At 53.9% G+C, this 15132-nt stretch overlaps 4 protein-coding genes across 4 annotated transcripts; 1 reads left to right on the top strand and 3 right to left on the bottom strand.

Moving 5' to 3' along the window:
- Window positions 1–175: 175 nt before the first annotated feature.
- On the bottom strand, window positions 176–1790 carry N656DRAFT_796342 (ammonium transporter; the record flags this gene model as incomplete). Its single annotated transcript, XM_064817513.1, has 4 exons — window positions 176–512; window positions 569–1246; window positions 1311–1630; window positions 1695–1790. 4 exons carry the CDS (start codon window positions 1788–1790, stop codon window positions 176–178), a joined length of 1431 nt encoding a protein of 476 aa, XP_064672281.1.
- Window positions 1791–6903: 5113 nt separating this feature from the next.
- Window positions 6904–9012, top strand: N656DRAFT_705165 (uncharacterized protein; the record flags this gene model as incomplete). Its single annotated transcript, XM_064811246.1, has 3 exons — window positions 6904–8437; window positions 8488–8574; window positions 8627–9012. 3 exons carry the CDS (start codon window positions 6904–6906, stop codon window positions 9010–9012), a joined length of 2007 nt encoding a protein of 668 aa, XP_064672280.1.
- A 504-nt stretch (window positions 9013–9516) lies between these two features.
- N656DRAFT_835605 (cyclin-like protein) lies at window positions 9517–11728 on the bottom strand. The gene is made up of 4 exons (XM_064818755.1): window positions 10994–11728; window positions 10779–10932; window positions 10318–10710; window positions 9517–10214 (listed from the first exon to the last, which is right to left on the bottom strand). The coding sequence occupies exons 1-4, from the start codon at window positions 11446–11448 to the stop codon at window positions 9906–9908; spliced, it is 1311 nt and encodes a 436-aa protein (XP_064672279.1). The 5' UTR covers window positions 11449–11728; the 3' UTR covers window positions 9517–9905.
- A 298-nt stretch (window positions 11729–12026) lies between these two features.
- N656DRAFT_776883 (BAR-domain-containing protein) lies at window positions 12027–14057 on the bottom strand. Its single transcript, XM_064814729.1, has 2 exons — window positions 13506–14057; window positions 12027–13455 (listed from the first exon to the last, which is right to left on the bottom strand). Exons 1-2 carry the CDS (start codon window positions 13630–13632, stop codon window positions 12299–12301), a joined length of 1284 nt encoding a protein of 427 aa, XP_064672278.1. The 5' UTR covers window positions 13633–14057; the 3' UTR covers window positions 12027–12298.
- Window positions 14058–15132: the final 1075 nt, after the last annotated feature.

The following is a 15132-nucleotide window of genomic DNA, read 5'->3' as shown; positions in this document are numbered from 1 at the left end:
TACGTGATGTGATGAACGAACCGAGCTCGGCAACCAGAGCTCCTGGAACCAGTTGGATGATTATAAGAATGGTATCTTATATTACTAGAGGTATCACGCTAGAAGGCAATGAGTTACATTTTATCTCGAATATCCAAGTTCCCTTACTGGGATATCTCAACTTCCCCTAGGTGGCCTAAGCAGTCTTCTCCGGGTGATCACCCTTGATGCTATGGCTAGGGCTGCCAGAGATGCCAGTGACGTCGCCGGATATGTGGCGAGCAATCTCGACATAGTCGTACGCGAACTCGCCGAGCTGGCCATCGTCGAGACCAATCTCTTCCTGCTCGGGGCTGACGCGCAGCGACAGACCGGGAACGAGGTTCATGAGGAACAAGATGACGCAGGTCATGACAAACGAGTACGAGAACCCAGCCACACTGTCGGCAAGCTGGTAACCGAGCTGGATGTAGTTTTGGTTGACCCAGCCACCGGGAATCGTGGTAAAGCCGTCCAGATGGGCAATGTAATCGCTATCGTCGCTGTCAGCCAGAATCATTCTGCTGCTCCATCACGATGATCAACTTACGAAGCAAAAAGAGCTGTCAGCAAATTTCCAACAATGCCGCCAACGCCGTGCTCAGCAAAGATATCGAGAGCATCGTCAATGCCAATGAGGAACTTGAGCTTGGTAGCGAAGTTGCAAACAATGCCAGCAACGATACCGAAGATGACGGCCGCCCAAGGGGGAACAAAGCCAGCGGCAGGGGTGATAGCGACCAGACCGGCAATGACACCGCTGCAGAAGCCGACAGTGCTCCACTTTCTCTCGAGGCGGTAGTCCAGCAGGCACCAGGTGAAGCCGCCGACACAGGCCGCAATGTGAGTCACAATGCAGGCCATGACGGCGCGGAGGTTGGCGGCAAGCGCGCTGCCGCCGTTGAAGCCGAACCAGCCGACCCAGAGGAACACGGTACCGAGGACAACGTGAGTGACGTTGTGGGGGCGGTAAGGGAGGCCGTTGACCTTGTTATAGCCGGTCCGTTTTCCGAGCATGAGCGAGTAGGCGAGGGCGGCGGCACCGGAGCTGATATGGACGGGAGTACCGCCGGCAAAATCAAGGCCACCCATCTTGAAGGACCAACCGTTGGCGTTCCAGGTCCAGTACGCAATCGGGTCGTAGACAATCGTGGCCCAGATGAACATGAAGACAACGCAGGGGAGCATGCGGCCGCGGTCAGCGGCAGCGCCGATGGCGAGCGCCGGGCTGTGGGAAGTTAACAACTGAGCTTGAGGTTTGGCTGGAGAGGGTAGGATCGAGGTAGACGAACGTGATCGCGGCGAACATGCCCTGGTAAAGGCAGAACAAAAGGTCCGGGACCTTGGTGCTCCCGACACTAGGCTGAGCCAGAACCTTCATCAGACCAAAGTTGGTGAGGTCTCCGATATAGGCGCTCCCCGTGTGGGAGAAGGTGAGCGAGTAGCCCCAGAAGAACCATTGGAAGCCAACCACGGCTGTCGACATCAACGACAACCAGATTAATGCTAGCGCCGACTTGCGGCGCGCCAGACCGCTGTAGAAGAAACCGACGCCAGGGATCATGAGGAGGACGAGGGCCGAGGAGGTAACGATCCATGCGAAATCGCCCGACTGGAACAAGGCAGTTCTCGTTAGTGACAGGGACGAGTGAGAGTATCCCAACTCAGATACGTACCGAGTAGTAGACGTTCAGGTCCTCGAGCATCGCGTTGCCACCGTCGTCGGCAACACCGGTAACACCGGCATATTCCACAAGCGGTCCGGCCGACATGATGAAGAATTGTCAGGGCAAATGGCAATGGTTGAGAAAGCCAAAAAGTCCTGTAGCAAGTCTCCCAATTGGGCCCGAACTCAAACACAAAGAAATGGGACGGGCTGAAGGAAAGAGATCAGGGTCGACTTCTGTCCCGGCCCATGCGGAACGACAGGGTAAATATGCCCGTTGGTGCCGTTGGAAGGAGGCCCAGCAGCTCCATTCCCATGTGCATATACGATAAGACCATCCTTGTCATTATCAACTGCAAGGGCGGCTCAGTCCGATTTGGGAATACACTATTATTTTCTTTCTGGGCAGGGCGTAGCCTCGAAGCGCAAATGAGCCTTGGTTCGTTGGTGGCAGAGATAAGGCGTCGTCTTCCTGTTCGCGAATCGCTTGCTCGGCAGCTCGAGGACTTGGTGGGGGTGCAGAACTTAGGAGTGGACCCCGGATCCGGGCATCCTTCGGGGGTCACGGGGTCAAGTGAGGCAGTGACTGCTTAGTTTTACAATCCCTTTGCAAAAACTGCGGTCAGAGGATTTTAATGAGTGCTGTTGGTGTGGAAGCCTTCCATGAGACGCATGCAACAGTTCAGCCTGGAGTCGGCCTAAAGCAATCGAGTCTTACGAATCCCGTCGTGACACGGCAAGTGTCATTTCAGGAGAAGCGAGCTCCATCGCCGTTGCCAATGTTGTGTTACCTACCAACGGACCAATCGCACTGTCCATTTCTGGCTGTTGTGCCCGGCGCGAGCCCAGAGTCGTTCGACTCGACGCTGTCACGCTGCAGACTCTGCAGGGTAGCATACAAATTGTATGTTGGTTCCTGGGTCGTTTCCTTCCTCTTCTTTAAAAATGTAAAATGTAATGATATTGGCCAACGGAAGAAGCTCTAGAAACACGCAGCAATAATAAGGGACCGAGTCGCACGTCACTAAGCCGAATCCCTGATTACGAGAAGGCATGTCGCATCAGTCTTCTTATCGCCTTCAAATCTCGACTTGACAAAGCCCCGGTGTGCGATAACCAATTTTCGTGTCTGCGCCGCTGTGGCGCCTATCTTGAGATGTCTCAACACGGGTATCTGCGTAGGAAACATATGAACAACACGCTCGAATGCTTGACCCAGCCTTCTCTGCTTTGGTCTTTTGTCTCGGGGGGGTTTCGGCGGTCTTATCTGCAAGTTGTGTCGTTGGACTCTCAGCTCCAGGGATGTCTTATCATTGGTGGAGATAGTCCCTTATCTCTTGGCAAACGCTCTTTGTCTTGGCAATCCACCTTGGCAATGGCGGTTGACCTTCGGGATCAAAAATCAAATGAATTGAGGTGAGCGTGGTGGGGCGACTGGGGATGACTACCTGGTACCTTACCTCTGTGAGCACAAAAACTCAGTGTGAGAGACAACTTAAATATGTTTATAACAAGTACAGCTCAAGGACTCGCTCTTCTTCCAAGCTGAAATGCAGTTTATGTTTACGATCAGGATTCGTATCGGCTTTGAGAACGCACTTCAATATCCGTACTCCACAAGCACCCACTGATCCGCCTTGGCAGAAGCTTATTCTTTCACCACTTCAACTTCCACCAGCTGGAGCAGTGAGAACTGGTCAATAAGTCATTGCTAGCTCTCACGATGGTATAATGGGCTGCAAGCAAGAGTTGAAACAAAAAAAAAAGTGACTGATCGAGGAATCGAACCCAAAAAAGAGAGGCAGGCATGCGAGCCTAGACAGCAGTCTGGGACAGTAACATTCATCGACCAGACGCCGTCCAGGTATTTTCTCTACGCCCACGCTGGAACCGCTACGCCAAATCGCCATTGGAATGGTTCAATGACGTACCGGCTTCTGTTGGCAACCAGAAACCAAAAACTTCCCTATATACCCCCACCCACAGACACAATACAGTCATCACCTAGCCCCCTTCGTTGCCGGCAGTCTGCGCTTGTTCTTTCTATCTTACCAAATAGTTCATGAATCAGGGATGCTTAAAGCGAATCTCAGTCATTCAGAGTGCCAGGTCCTTGATTCTAGAAAAAGTCTGAGATGTGAGAACCGGGAAGGAGCCATTATCCAGATTTAGTTACGAGTTCATGTTGGGCAATATGACAGGTATTTGATTTTGTGAGCGTTATAATATTTGAAAACCAACTTGAAGAGATTGACAGAACCTTAGCTTGGATGCCCGTGAGAGGAGGAGTCAAGTCTTGTGTCTTGTGTCTTTCCGTCTTTGCTCTCAAGTAGAGTTATACCAAGGGCAGCGAAGGCGCTGCGGTAGCTGCTATCAGCCCTGTCAATGCTTTGGGATTGAGCTTGAGAAATACCACAAGTGTAGAAACTTCCCAAAAGCTTCGAGATTCAGGCAAGATTATACGAAATGAGTTCCCAAGGCGAGGTGGAAACAACGACTTATGCCACGTGCCAAAGTGTTCTCCTACCTCGTAAGAATCATTATACTGCGGGCTTTGTATCGTCTTTGTCAACCTCAGTCTCTTTCTTAAATTCAGCCCGTGATTGGTACCGAAAGGCAAGGTACAGATATACCTATGTTTATTCGCGACTTGCTGAGATTCCTAGGTACGCCAGAGTACCCAGCGATTCACAATGGGCAAGTGTTCATAAGGCTAAAACTCGAACCATAGAAGAGATATTCTAGAGCATGGATACGTCCACTAGACGGCCAGAGGCCTAGAGCTACGGAACCAGGTAGCAGCCCATGATCTTTCCGAGCTGTGGTGTATATGTACTGTACACCCGGATGCAGTGTATAAGACCCAACCGAAGGTTTTTGGGTTGTCGTTCCCAGGACCAAGTGAATGCTGAGCGTTTCAAGGAAACGTGGCTTAGTCCATACTCTATAACTCTTGTAGCTAATCAATCATATGAGACAATATTGAGTAGACATTAAACTTAGCTCTTCTAAACCGCATCTTGCTCTGCCACTGCGTGTATATATGAACTATGAAGAAAGAACCAAGAACTCTAGGGGCTAGCCGACTATCGGCGTCAGTAGAACTGACCTAAATAGGTGCTTCTCTCAGGAAGGTAGGATATTCCACTGCAGAACCGCAGGTGCCTTACATGAGGCAGTCCTGCACCTTCAAGTGAGCTGTGGATCATGTCCTTGCAGGGCTTGCCATTCGACATTACCCGCACATGACGCTGCGTCTGGTTGTGGGCTCAATTCCCCTGACTCGGTCTGGCTCTATCGTAGCCAGGCTGCCAACTTCTGCCAAGCAGTTAGAACGCTGTGGTCCACGAACTGGGGTCTGCTCTAACCATTTCAAGAGACTCTGTGGTGAATGCTTCCGGCTCAAGCCTCAGGAATTCCAGCCAAAGCGGTTAGCCGGGAACGGGCACAACTCATCTTTGTTGACGCGTTAGCTGATGAATGTCATGGCTCAACATTTCCAGCACTCCTTGAAAACCATGAATTGAAAATCACCAATGCCAAATCCCAGTCTTCTGCAGGGTGTGTCCTTCTGTTTGAGCCCTCAAGGCAGATCCATGGACGTCGACGCATGGTGATGCCATGTGTTGTTGTGACCAAGACCTGCAGCTTGTGCCCAAAGAATACCATAAGGCTGGGAAAGGTGAACTGAGACGCGTGCATCAAGTGATGCCATGGACTGAATGCGTATGCCGTATGGTAATCAAGAAGGCAGCGACCGGATCGGCAGATGTCCCAATTGGCCGCGTGATGTGCTCACTTGAGGTGCTTGTACCCGTTCGGTAACTGGACAAGTCAAGTTCAAAGAAAAGGACCGCAGGCGACAGTTTGTCTAGGCTAACCTAAAACCACACCTAACTGGCCGGGCAAAACAGCACGATCTTTAAGGCACTGCTCTCTCGCAGCTTACGAGTCACGACTACGGCTCAAACAGCCACATGCAAGAAGCTACGAACCAGAGCTCGAAGGCAGGTAAGCAACCCCTCCGACAGGCTGCCCAGCACTGTCTGCAGGCAAGCTCCGCAACATGACTGGAAGAGCAAACAGGCCAACTGTGTGGACCATTTTCAAGCCCCACCTCACTGTGTCGGGTGGCAGGACTGGTAGGACTGGCAGCAAACTAGTAGCAGCGACTAGCAGCTGCGATTCTGCCTATCCGCCCTTCCCTTAGATTGGGTGATTGGGCTGGGACTGACTGACTCTTGCTGAATGCAACAAGGCAGTCGCTCCTTCTCGGGTTGACTCTATCCCATCGCCATAAACGGGAACATTACATGGCAACCGCCGTGAGTCCCCTACAGGAATCGGAGCGGCACTCCATCTCGATGTTTATCCTAAGCGTTTGCAGTGGCATCCTTGGGCAAAGACCTAACACCTCCGACATCAGTCCGATTCCACCCATCACAGGTCCTCTGACTCCGTAGACCGCGGCAACTGCCATCCCCTCCAAGCTTTACGTTGCAATCCTGGAATTGGGTTTGAGATCGATCGATCCAGTCAGACAACTCAGGCCGACTTACCACGAGATTGCAATGGGCGGGAACGGTTTAATAGATTAACAAATAGCTTTAGATATCTCGTTTTGACCGACCCATTCGGACTCATACCACAGTACCCTCCTCCGCTACTCGTCAGGCCTTGCGGGGATGAGTTCGCTTCTCACAAGATTCGAGAAGACATACCAGAGGTGGGCCAACATGGTTGGCTCACAAAAGCGGCACACTACTGGTGAAGGTGAAGGTTCTCGGCATCACAAGAAAATGTCTGGAACCATGAGTGAAGATCCCGTCACTCTTGCACGTGGCCTACCCGGAACGGCAGGAAACCCTATCGGTCTGTATTTCGTCCTTTTTTCTCCAGCTTTCTTTGGGATGATGGTGGGGGGACTGACAGTAAACGTACCTACTCAAGATCTCACAGGGTCTCCGGGAGCTTCTGGCTGCAGCAAACCTCATCTCTCTCACTTCATGACCTGCCCGAGCTACGCTACTTCCAGTCCGCCGCCCTCCGTCGGTGCTAGCGTGCCCCGCACCGCAAACTTGGACGGTTTTGCGCCAGCCGCTAGCAGTATGGCAGGCTTGCCTTCGGGCGACCAACCCTTAGCAGCAGAATCCTTACCGTCCCCAAGCCTTCAAGCGTCATCTACCTCGGGAAACCATGCTCTTAACGCTTCCGGTACCATGGACCATCTCGTGAGCGGAGAACTTGCCGCATATGGAGCGCGATTACGATCTCTCCGATGTGATATCTGCCATACGCAGATCAAGATTGACGGTGATACAGTCATTCGGTTGACCAAACATATGCTGAAAGAGTCTGGTTTTCTTCATCCACGCTTACGTTGCGTCAGGTGCGGCGTCTGGGTTTGCGTGGGCAGACACGGGGAGCCGCACCAGCGAGAGATTTCTGTTGTACGCCATGAAGCCTCAGGAAGGAAACTCGAGATCGACCAGTGCTGCTACCAAGGGCAGATGTTCCTCATCTTTGCTCTCCTGTGTGGCCTAGAGTCCAACGCCTACTCGAACGCGAACACCGAGAAGAAGCTGGACCTCCCCCACATTCACAAATGGAAATCGTTTGTAGGCGCAGCAGCATCTGCCCCGACTACGTGGCTGGCAAAGGGGACGGGTTACGGTGATGCTTGTTCACCGCGATGCGCGAAGACTACGGCAAACGAATGGAACGACATGAAGGATCTAGAGTTATACTTTGTGGCTCTTTCACTTGTCCTGCCAGCCGCGCTCAACGCTAAACCAACATTTATCAATCCTCGTCCACAACGAATCCTGGCAGCCATGATCGCGAGAAGTCCGATGCTGCACCACGCCTCGGAGATGCTCCTTCGTGCTTCCATCGAAGAAGTTAACACCATTCGTGGTCCACTTACTGCCGTTGTCGACTTCTTAGAGATGATTGCAGGTCACCAGGCCACAATCCCGCTCATTCTTTGCAAACGAACCCTCTTCCCTCACGCTCAGCAACTTCCTCGCTTCTTGTTTAGTGCCCCCCTGAGACAGGGCGCCTGGGGGACAGCAAAATATGAGACTGGGCAGTCGATATTCGCCATCATTGAGCAGCTGGCTATCCCTTACCGGAAGTTTGCGGAGGCCTCAGGGCGGCTTGGCAAATTGAAAGGGGACGAATCTGAGGATTTGTTAGCCGTGATACAACGGGTATCTGGCCTCGCTGCTACCCTCCGACCCAAGAATCCACACACAGAACATGCGGAGAGGGAAACAGAGGAGGACGCTAACCGACTTTCAGCTTCAGCCCATAAGCAACTGAGAATAGGAGCACCGTCGACTGAGGCAGTCTACCAGGGCATTGCAAAGGAAGCATCTGCATGGCACCGAGAACATGGTGTCAAGGAGGTCCCCGACCACTTGATTCTAGAGGGCTTTTACTTTGCCGGGGACGCGAAGGCGCTCAGCGAGAAGAATCAAGCACCTGGGAGGATGAAGAAAATCCTTACCCAGGTAGCATCTCTCAGCACTGATTTGCCCGAGGGCATATACGTGAGGTACGGTGAAGGCCGCCCTGACATCTTGAAGATCCTGATCGTTGGCCCGGACGACACCCCTTATGAGAACGGCCTTTTCGAATTTGACATGTTCTGTAACCACGACTTCCCGAAATCCCCACCCAAGATGCACTTTCGAACGACTGGCGGCGGGACAGCCCGCCTCAACCCAAATTTGTACGCGGATGGCAGAAGTAAGAATGCGTTTGGCATGATGCGTGGCCGTGGAACTAACCTCGCATAGTCTGTCTGTCTTTGCTCGGAACATGGAAAGGCCAACCTTGGGAGCCGGATCGCTCAACTATCTTGCAAATTCTGGTTTCCATTCAAGGTGAGTTATTATCGACAACAAGCACCATGCGAGTATTGATGTGTGTTTCCAGCAATGATCTTCAACAGCCAGCCTTACTACAATGAGCCGGGAACATTCTTCAGTCCTGGCGTTGGCAACGTACTGGCCGAAGAGTACAACAGAACGGTGGAACTGTACACCGTTCGACACGCAATGCTTTCCTGGCTGAATGAGCGGTTGGGGCTTCCAGCATACATGCATCCTTCAGCCAACCCAAACGATAGGAACCCCACAAGTATTAAAGCAACCATTGACGACCCGGTTTTGGGAGACGTTATACGTAGACATTTTCAGCTCAAGAGCAGCATGATCGTGAAGACGGCGAGAAAATGGGAGAATCTGCCGACTGCGGGACTCGAGATCAAGAGGGTGGTCCCGAGCTTATGCGCCCGGCTCAAGGAGCACAGCTTCCTCTAGGAGTAGGATGCTTACAGAGATCGGAAGTTGCAATGTTGCCGGATACACTATTCGCTCGTCTCTCGATGGTTTGCTGGACCTCCTCGGCTAGCGCTCGTGGCGCCCTATTCTTCGCGAGCGATGCACAACGTGGTGGCGATGGTGATGATGCCTGAGTTAGAGCGCGAGAAGGACAAATAACCTGCCGAATCAGAATGCCTTACTCAACAATGTCCTCGCTTCGCTAATCTAGTCTTTTCTGCTGATGGCTTGTTAGATTATCGGTCTTGGGTTCTCAATCTCGTGTCTTGCCTTTATCTTCGATTCTGATTTGCTTTCCGGGAGAACTTGGACCGTGGAAGGCTCCGAAGGAGCCTGGGCTATGCGCAAAGAATCAAGACAGCTTTGTTTCTACTCTAGGACGTGCTCCGTCAACTCAATACTCTAGAGCCAAAGTAGGTGTCGGACGTGGCGTAGCAGACGATGGGACGGCCACTGGTTCCCGTCAAGAATATGATATCAGGCATAGAACGCTGTAGAGCCTCAGCTAGCCGACCTAGTTTGGAGAGCACGAAACCTGGACCAGGGATATTGTGATTCTAGGCAACAGAGCCTGACTTTTCTTCGACTACCAGGCTTCTCGCCTTGCTTAGCAAGCAAATATACCATTACCCCTTATGCACTGGACCCCAATCCATGTTTCTCTTAACGCCTCGGCCTTGCCGAAACAGTACCCAACCCTTCTACCGTAATGATCAATCCCAAGATGCCCCAGTTCCAAAATGACGCCAAAAAATAATGCAGATCCCACATGTGCAGGGCCCCAGCCAAGGGATGCTGATAAGCCGTGTGCTTCCAAATAGGCACAAACTGAGACTGAGCCAGTCCTGCAACGCTCAGCTCGCTCGGCTCGCTCACAATGGCGGCCCGAAAGGGTCCTCCAACCCTTTCTTGACCTGCCCTCCTCCTCCCTTGTGACCCTTGAGATTGGCGGCGTCGCCAAACACAGCTCCGTCCTCCTCCAGGGTCGTGCCCCCTCCACCACCACCACCACCGCCTCCCCTTGCTTGGCCGTCCAGATCGTCCTCGTCGTCTGAATCGTCTTTCCGAGCCGCCTGCTGCCGACGCGCGCGCTGCAGTCCTACGAGGTTGGAGCGCTCCGGGTCGCGGCACTTGTTGAGCTTCTTGCGCAGCGGTTGGAGCTGGGCTTTGTATACGGTTTTCTGGCGGGGGGAGCAAGAAGGGGGTTTTGTTAGTCAATGGATCGGTGAAGGGTAAGGCTGGGTTGTTGTTTGGGAAAAGGGGGCCGGGGGGGGGGGAGCTCACATTAGTCCAATGTTCCCTTCGCTCAGGCAGTTCTTTTGCTAGCATGTCCCTGCAGGCCTCGATGGCGCCGAGGACCTTGTCCCGGACGTGTGACCCGATTATAGTGGCCTTGTCCTCCTCCCCACCTACCCGGGTTGCGGGTGCCCGCTTGGAAGGCGCTGTTGTTGTGGTGGCGGCATCGGACATGGGGGTATCCGCGCCGCTGTTGTTTGACGCGGGCGCAACGTAGTGGAATGTCTCCTGTATCAACCGCTCGGCAAGCCCGCGGTCGGCGAGGGATAGCGCGGCGAGCATGATCTGGCTGGGCGTGTAGTGGAAGTAGGCATCGGTGATGAGCGGGCTGAAGCGGAGGATCTCGCGGGCGCGGCGCTCGGCGGCGGCAAGGCGGGAAGCCTGTGCAAAGCGGAAGGGAAAGGTTAGTTGGCGTAGGGAGTACACGCGTGGGGCGCCGAGTCACTTGCCTCGATATCGGGCAGCAAGCCGAGTTCCATGACGGCGCCCTTGAGCGCCCGGAAGGGGTTCCGGACTTCAAGGGCGAATCGCAGGCCCTGACAGAGCAGGAACTCGCCGGCCAGAATGTCGTCGGGGTTTTCCTTCCCGAAGGTCTTTCCGAACCTAAACGAAGGGAAAATCATTGGTTAGTAAGGCGTCTGCATTCTAAAGGGTAGGGACTCACTCTGAGATGCTTGGAAAATGACCCTCAGCCTTGCACCCAAAGAACAGCGCCACGATCAACATCTCTTGCGGCGGATATGTCATTATGCTGTTCACGACGTAGAATCTCCGGAAGATGGCGGCCGCGGTGGCCTTGATTTCGTCCGACATGTTGGCATGGTCGCCCGCTCGCAGCAGCTCCGACGTGTAAAACGTTACCAGCAGGGCCTCCTCCGCAGGCGTCAGAAACTCTGGCAGCGCGGGGGTCGAGCTGCCTTCAGGGTCGGGAGTGTTTGCACTCGATGTCGGCGCGGAGAGGGTATTGCTGGATGACGCGGGCAGGGACGAGAGGCGGGCGGCGATTGCGCTGCGGGCGGCGGCGTTGGTATTCTCCCGTATGGAAGCTAATTGAGAGGGTGAAAAGGACCACAGCAGATACTGTGAGGACTGCCGATACCGCGCATCCTCGGCTGCCATGGCGGGCAGCTTGGTTTGAGCTGGTTGTACGACCCGCTGCGACAGTTCGAAGTGCGGATTAAATGCTGATCGGTAGGAGATGGAATTCAATTGCTGCGGTGGAGAGCTCGCTACGCCCACAAGGAACGGATCAAATCATGGAATTGGCGCTATCATCGGCGACAGGAACAGGTCGCATTGGCTAGATCCGTTATGCGCTTTGGTATCTTTGTTGACAAACGTTTTGCCCAGCTTGGATGGAAGCTCTGAAAGATTTGAGGTCTTCAGCGCAATGTTAACGTTAACCCCATGTTTAACGTTGCAGAGTGGAGCACGGCTGCACGGAGTTGCTGCAACTGTGGGGTTCCATCCCACATGGACAAGCTGAATCTCTCGGCTTGAGCATGCATACTTCCGTAAAACACCATGCGACTTTGGCGAGATCCCCTTCCAACACCGTCAGGAAAGTAAGGGAGGAAGAGCCAAAATGATGTCAGAGTAAACCGATCCTGCGCCAGCAACAACACGGACTCGGCTCACCACGAACATACCGAGAGTTTAGTGGATACCCTTGTTGCTGGCGGCCCTGTCACAAATGCCTCCTTTCTAGGTGCCCCGATTCCACTGATAAGTATAATCGGTGACTCGATTACCAGGTACTTGTTATGCCTTGCGGGCGATAGGGCTACGCTGTCTAGACCTCTAATAAGGTTCACGAGCAAAACACTTGACCAAACACCCCGCGGATCCAGCCCACGAAAAGCATACCGATACAGAGACCAAAACGCCAGACGCCCGCCAGACACCCGACTTCATACCGCTCCTTCTTTGACCGTCCCCTTCCCCACGTGCTAATCCGACCCGACAAGTCTCAGTAGCCAGTGTCCCGCCTCGCCGGAACTGGCGGTGGCGGTTTCTTCGAGCGGCTCGGGGGCGGAGGTGGCGGCGCCTTCCGGGAACCCAGGCCGCTGACGTTCACCGCTGCGTTACTAGAGGTACGGCTGAGGCTGCCAACGCTGGTCTCGGGACTCGTGCTTCGGGTACCCCATTCTGGACTACCCGTGTCGCTTGCCGTGTCGAAATCTCGGTCGGCAAAAACATCGTCTCGTGTAGTGACGATCTTGCTCACCGGTCGTAGCTGCCCGCGCAAGGAGCCTACGTCCGGGATGCTTTGGTTGACACTGCGAATCGGGTTTGGTGTGCTGGAACCGGAAATGCGGCCGCCGCCACGTTCTCGCTCCAGGCTCGCTCCGCCCTGGAAGCTGTTCGCTCTTCCGATGGTGGGCGCCACGAACGATGTGTTGGCGCGAGGGGGCATACGGACTGGCGGTGCGCTTGATTCCCTTTCGTCGACTTCAGAGATGCTGTAGGGGTTCGCTCGCGACCCTGTGTTGGACCTCCCACGGCCGGTTGGGCGGCGGTCTACCCTTCCATAGCCATCCATCGATCCCATGGCTTGGACGCTGCCCAGGTTGTTGCGCACACGTCGAAGCTCCTCGGCGCATCGCTCGTGGTAGTCAAGTTCGGCATCTAGGAATTGGTTCAGACCCCGGATGCTGTCAGACTCGGCATCCTGGATGTCCTGCATCCGCCGGAGGACATCCTCCGAGGACTCCTCGTACTTGGCCTTTGCGGCACGGAGTTCTTCCTCCAGCCGGAAATCATCTCGCTTTGCCTTCTGAATTTTGGTGATGCTTGCATCATAGGCGAGACGACGGCTTTCGAGCTTCTTGCGTGCATTTTGGTATTCCTTCATCATGGCCAGGGACCTGTCAAGTGTCTCCAGCCATGAAGCGGTAGCCTCGGCGACGAAGCTTTCTTGGATTGCCGATATCCTCTCGTTGGCACGGCCCACTGTTATCAGGCTGTTCCCGAACTCAGAGTCGGCCTGGAATTCCTCTCCGTGGCTAACCATGGTGCGACCGAGGTAACCAACTGGGAGACCCTTATCCTTGTCTTCACCGGGCTCCACTCGCCGGCCAATCCACTTGATATAATAGTTCATGGATCGTTGGAGGCGTTCCATGCCTAGCAGGCTGTTAGTAATTGCGCGGCAGCGAAGAGTGCAGACACCTTACCGTCAAACCGAAGTGCCATTTCGGTCTCGAGCATTTTGAAATCTTCAGACATCGTTGTCTTGGCTTCGGCGCCCATCTTCTCGCCTGCCCATTGGAAGGCGCGGTCAAACTTCTTGGTGATGTTCATGGTGGCGGTTTGGTTGAGGACCTGCAATCTGGCGTCTATGAATTGGAAGGAGAGAAGGAGAGACTTTGATGCGTATCTGCTATGCGCAGTCGAGTAGTTTTGTTTTCGGCCGTCAAGCTGCCAACACAGCACTGCTCACCAACCCCTCTGATTGTTGTATTGATGGTGGTTGGGTGCTGAGCCGGGGTACCAGAATCAAAGTACCAGGGTGGCGTTTTGCGAAGATGCGACAATGCAGGTCCTGCGTACAATGCAGTTGTAGACAAGCAGGACTTAATGCAGAACAAACGAGAGGACTGGAGAAATTGTCAAGCAAAGGGGGGAGAAAGGGATGATAAAAGGAGCGAGCTCAACTACTGCCAAGGGTGGCAATAAGAGGTTAGGTCGAACCTTTGATGGTGCGAACTCGCCAAAACGGTTGAATTGCGACCCTGGTCGATGCACTCGGAACAAGGGTCCGGGCCATCGCAACAGATCGCCAATGAAATCACCGCAAGACCCTGGGGTTGCGGGGCGCCAATCTGCAACCCCAGGGGTCAGATCAACACGAATTGGCCGCGCCTTTGGCTTGTACTGTACCTGCCGATATCAAAGAAGGGGCTGGATCCCATAACCTGGGATGCTCACAGCACACCAAATGATAAGGAAGGAACCTACGAAGTACCTGACCTATGGACGGGAGCCTACCGAGCCTACCTAGGATGGAACAAGCAACCGACTTGATTGATCGATGTTGGATGCTCCTTCCCAGCCTCTGAGTTGTAGTTACGACAAAAGATGAAAGGACGCTGGCTGGCTGAGCACAATCCAAGTCCCCAACAAGACAGCATCGAGGGAACGAGGGACAGCGCACTTCGTTATGTCAACCTTCGCCGCCGCCTCGACCGACTTGCCTTGGCTCTAACTTTAGTAGACGCGCGACTGCTAAGTTTGCCAAAATCTCTTTTTGGAGTTCGGGTATGTCGTGACCACCGCTGCCTGACCGAACACTCAAGTTTTTGGCCCAGGCGCTTGAGTGGCAAGCAGCAGCCCATTTCCCCAACCTGCAGCGCACTTCCAAGCTGTCGGAACCAGTTGTGCGTGAGGTTGCAAGGTTCCTGTTTTCTGGGAACAGTCTAGCCACATGCATGGAGCTGTGGCAAGACTGAGCATCGGTAAGGTATCTGGAATCCCGCCATGATGACCCCAGCTCCCGCCGACCGGGCCGGACAGCCTGTAATGGTCGTCCTTGTTTCCAAGGTCAAATGTTAAAAGCTCTGGCGTCTAGCTAGACCCTCGTTGCGCAACAGGAATAGGAGCGGTCGGTGAAGTACTGTACATGTCTTATTGAACGTCAGCTAAACGCCAATGAGCGCCGTGTCCCCCGGATTGATCATTGGTCGCCAGTCCTGGCCAGCGAACAAGCGCTTCCGAAACGTTTGCGCGGGGCCATGCAGCCCCACTACGAAAGCGTCCCATCATTGGGAGCCGTTTCAGCCTCAACCCCAGAGCTCCCAGTCG

Source organism: Canariomyces notabilis (genome assembly GCF_033297395.1).
Source record: "Canariomyces notabilis strain CBS 508.74 unplaced genomic scaffold N656scaffold_5, whole genome shotgun sequence".
Classification (NCBI taxonomy): Eukaryota; Fungi; Ascomycota; class Sordariomycetes; order Sordariales; family Chaetomiaceae; genus Canariomyces; species Canariomyces notabilis.
Note: the sequence above shows the minus strand (reverse complement) of the source record. Positions and strands in the feature narration are given on the sequence as shown.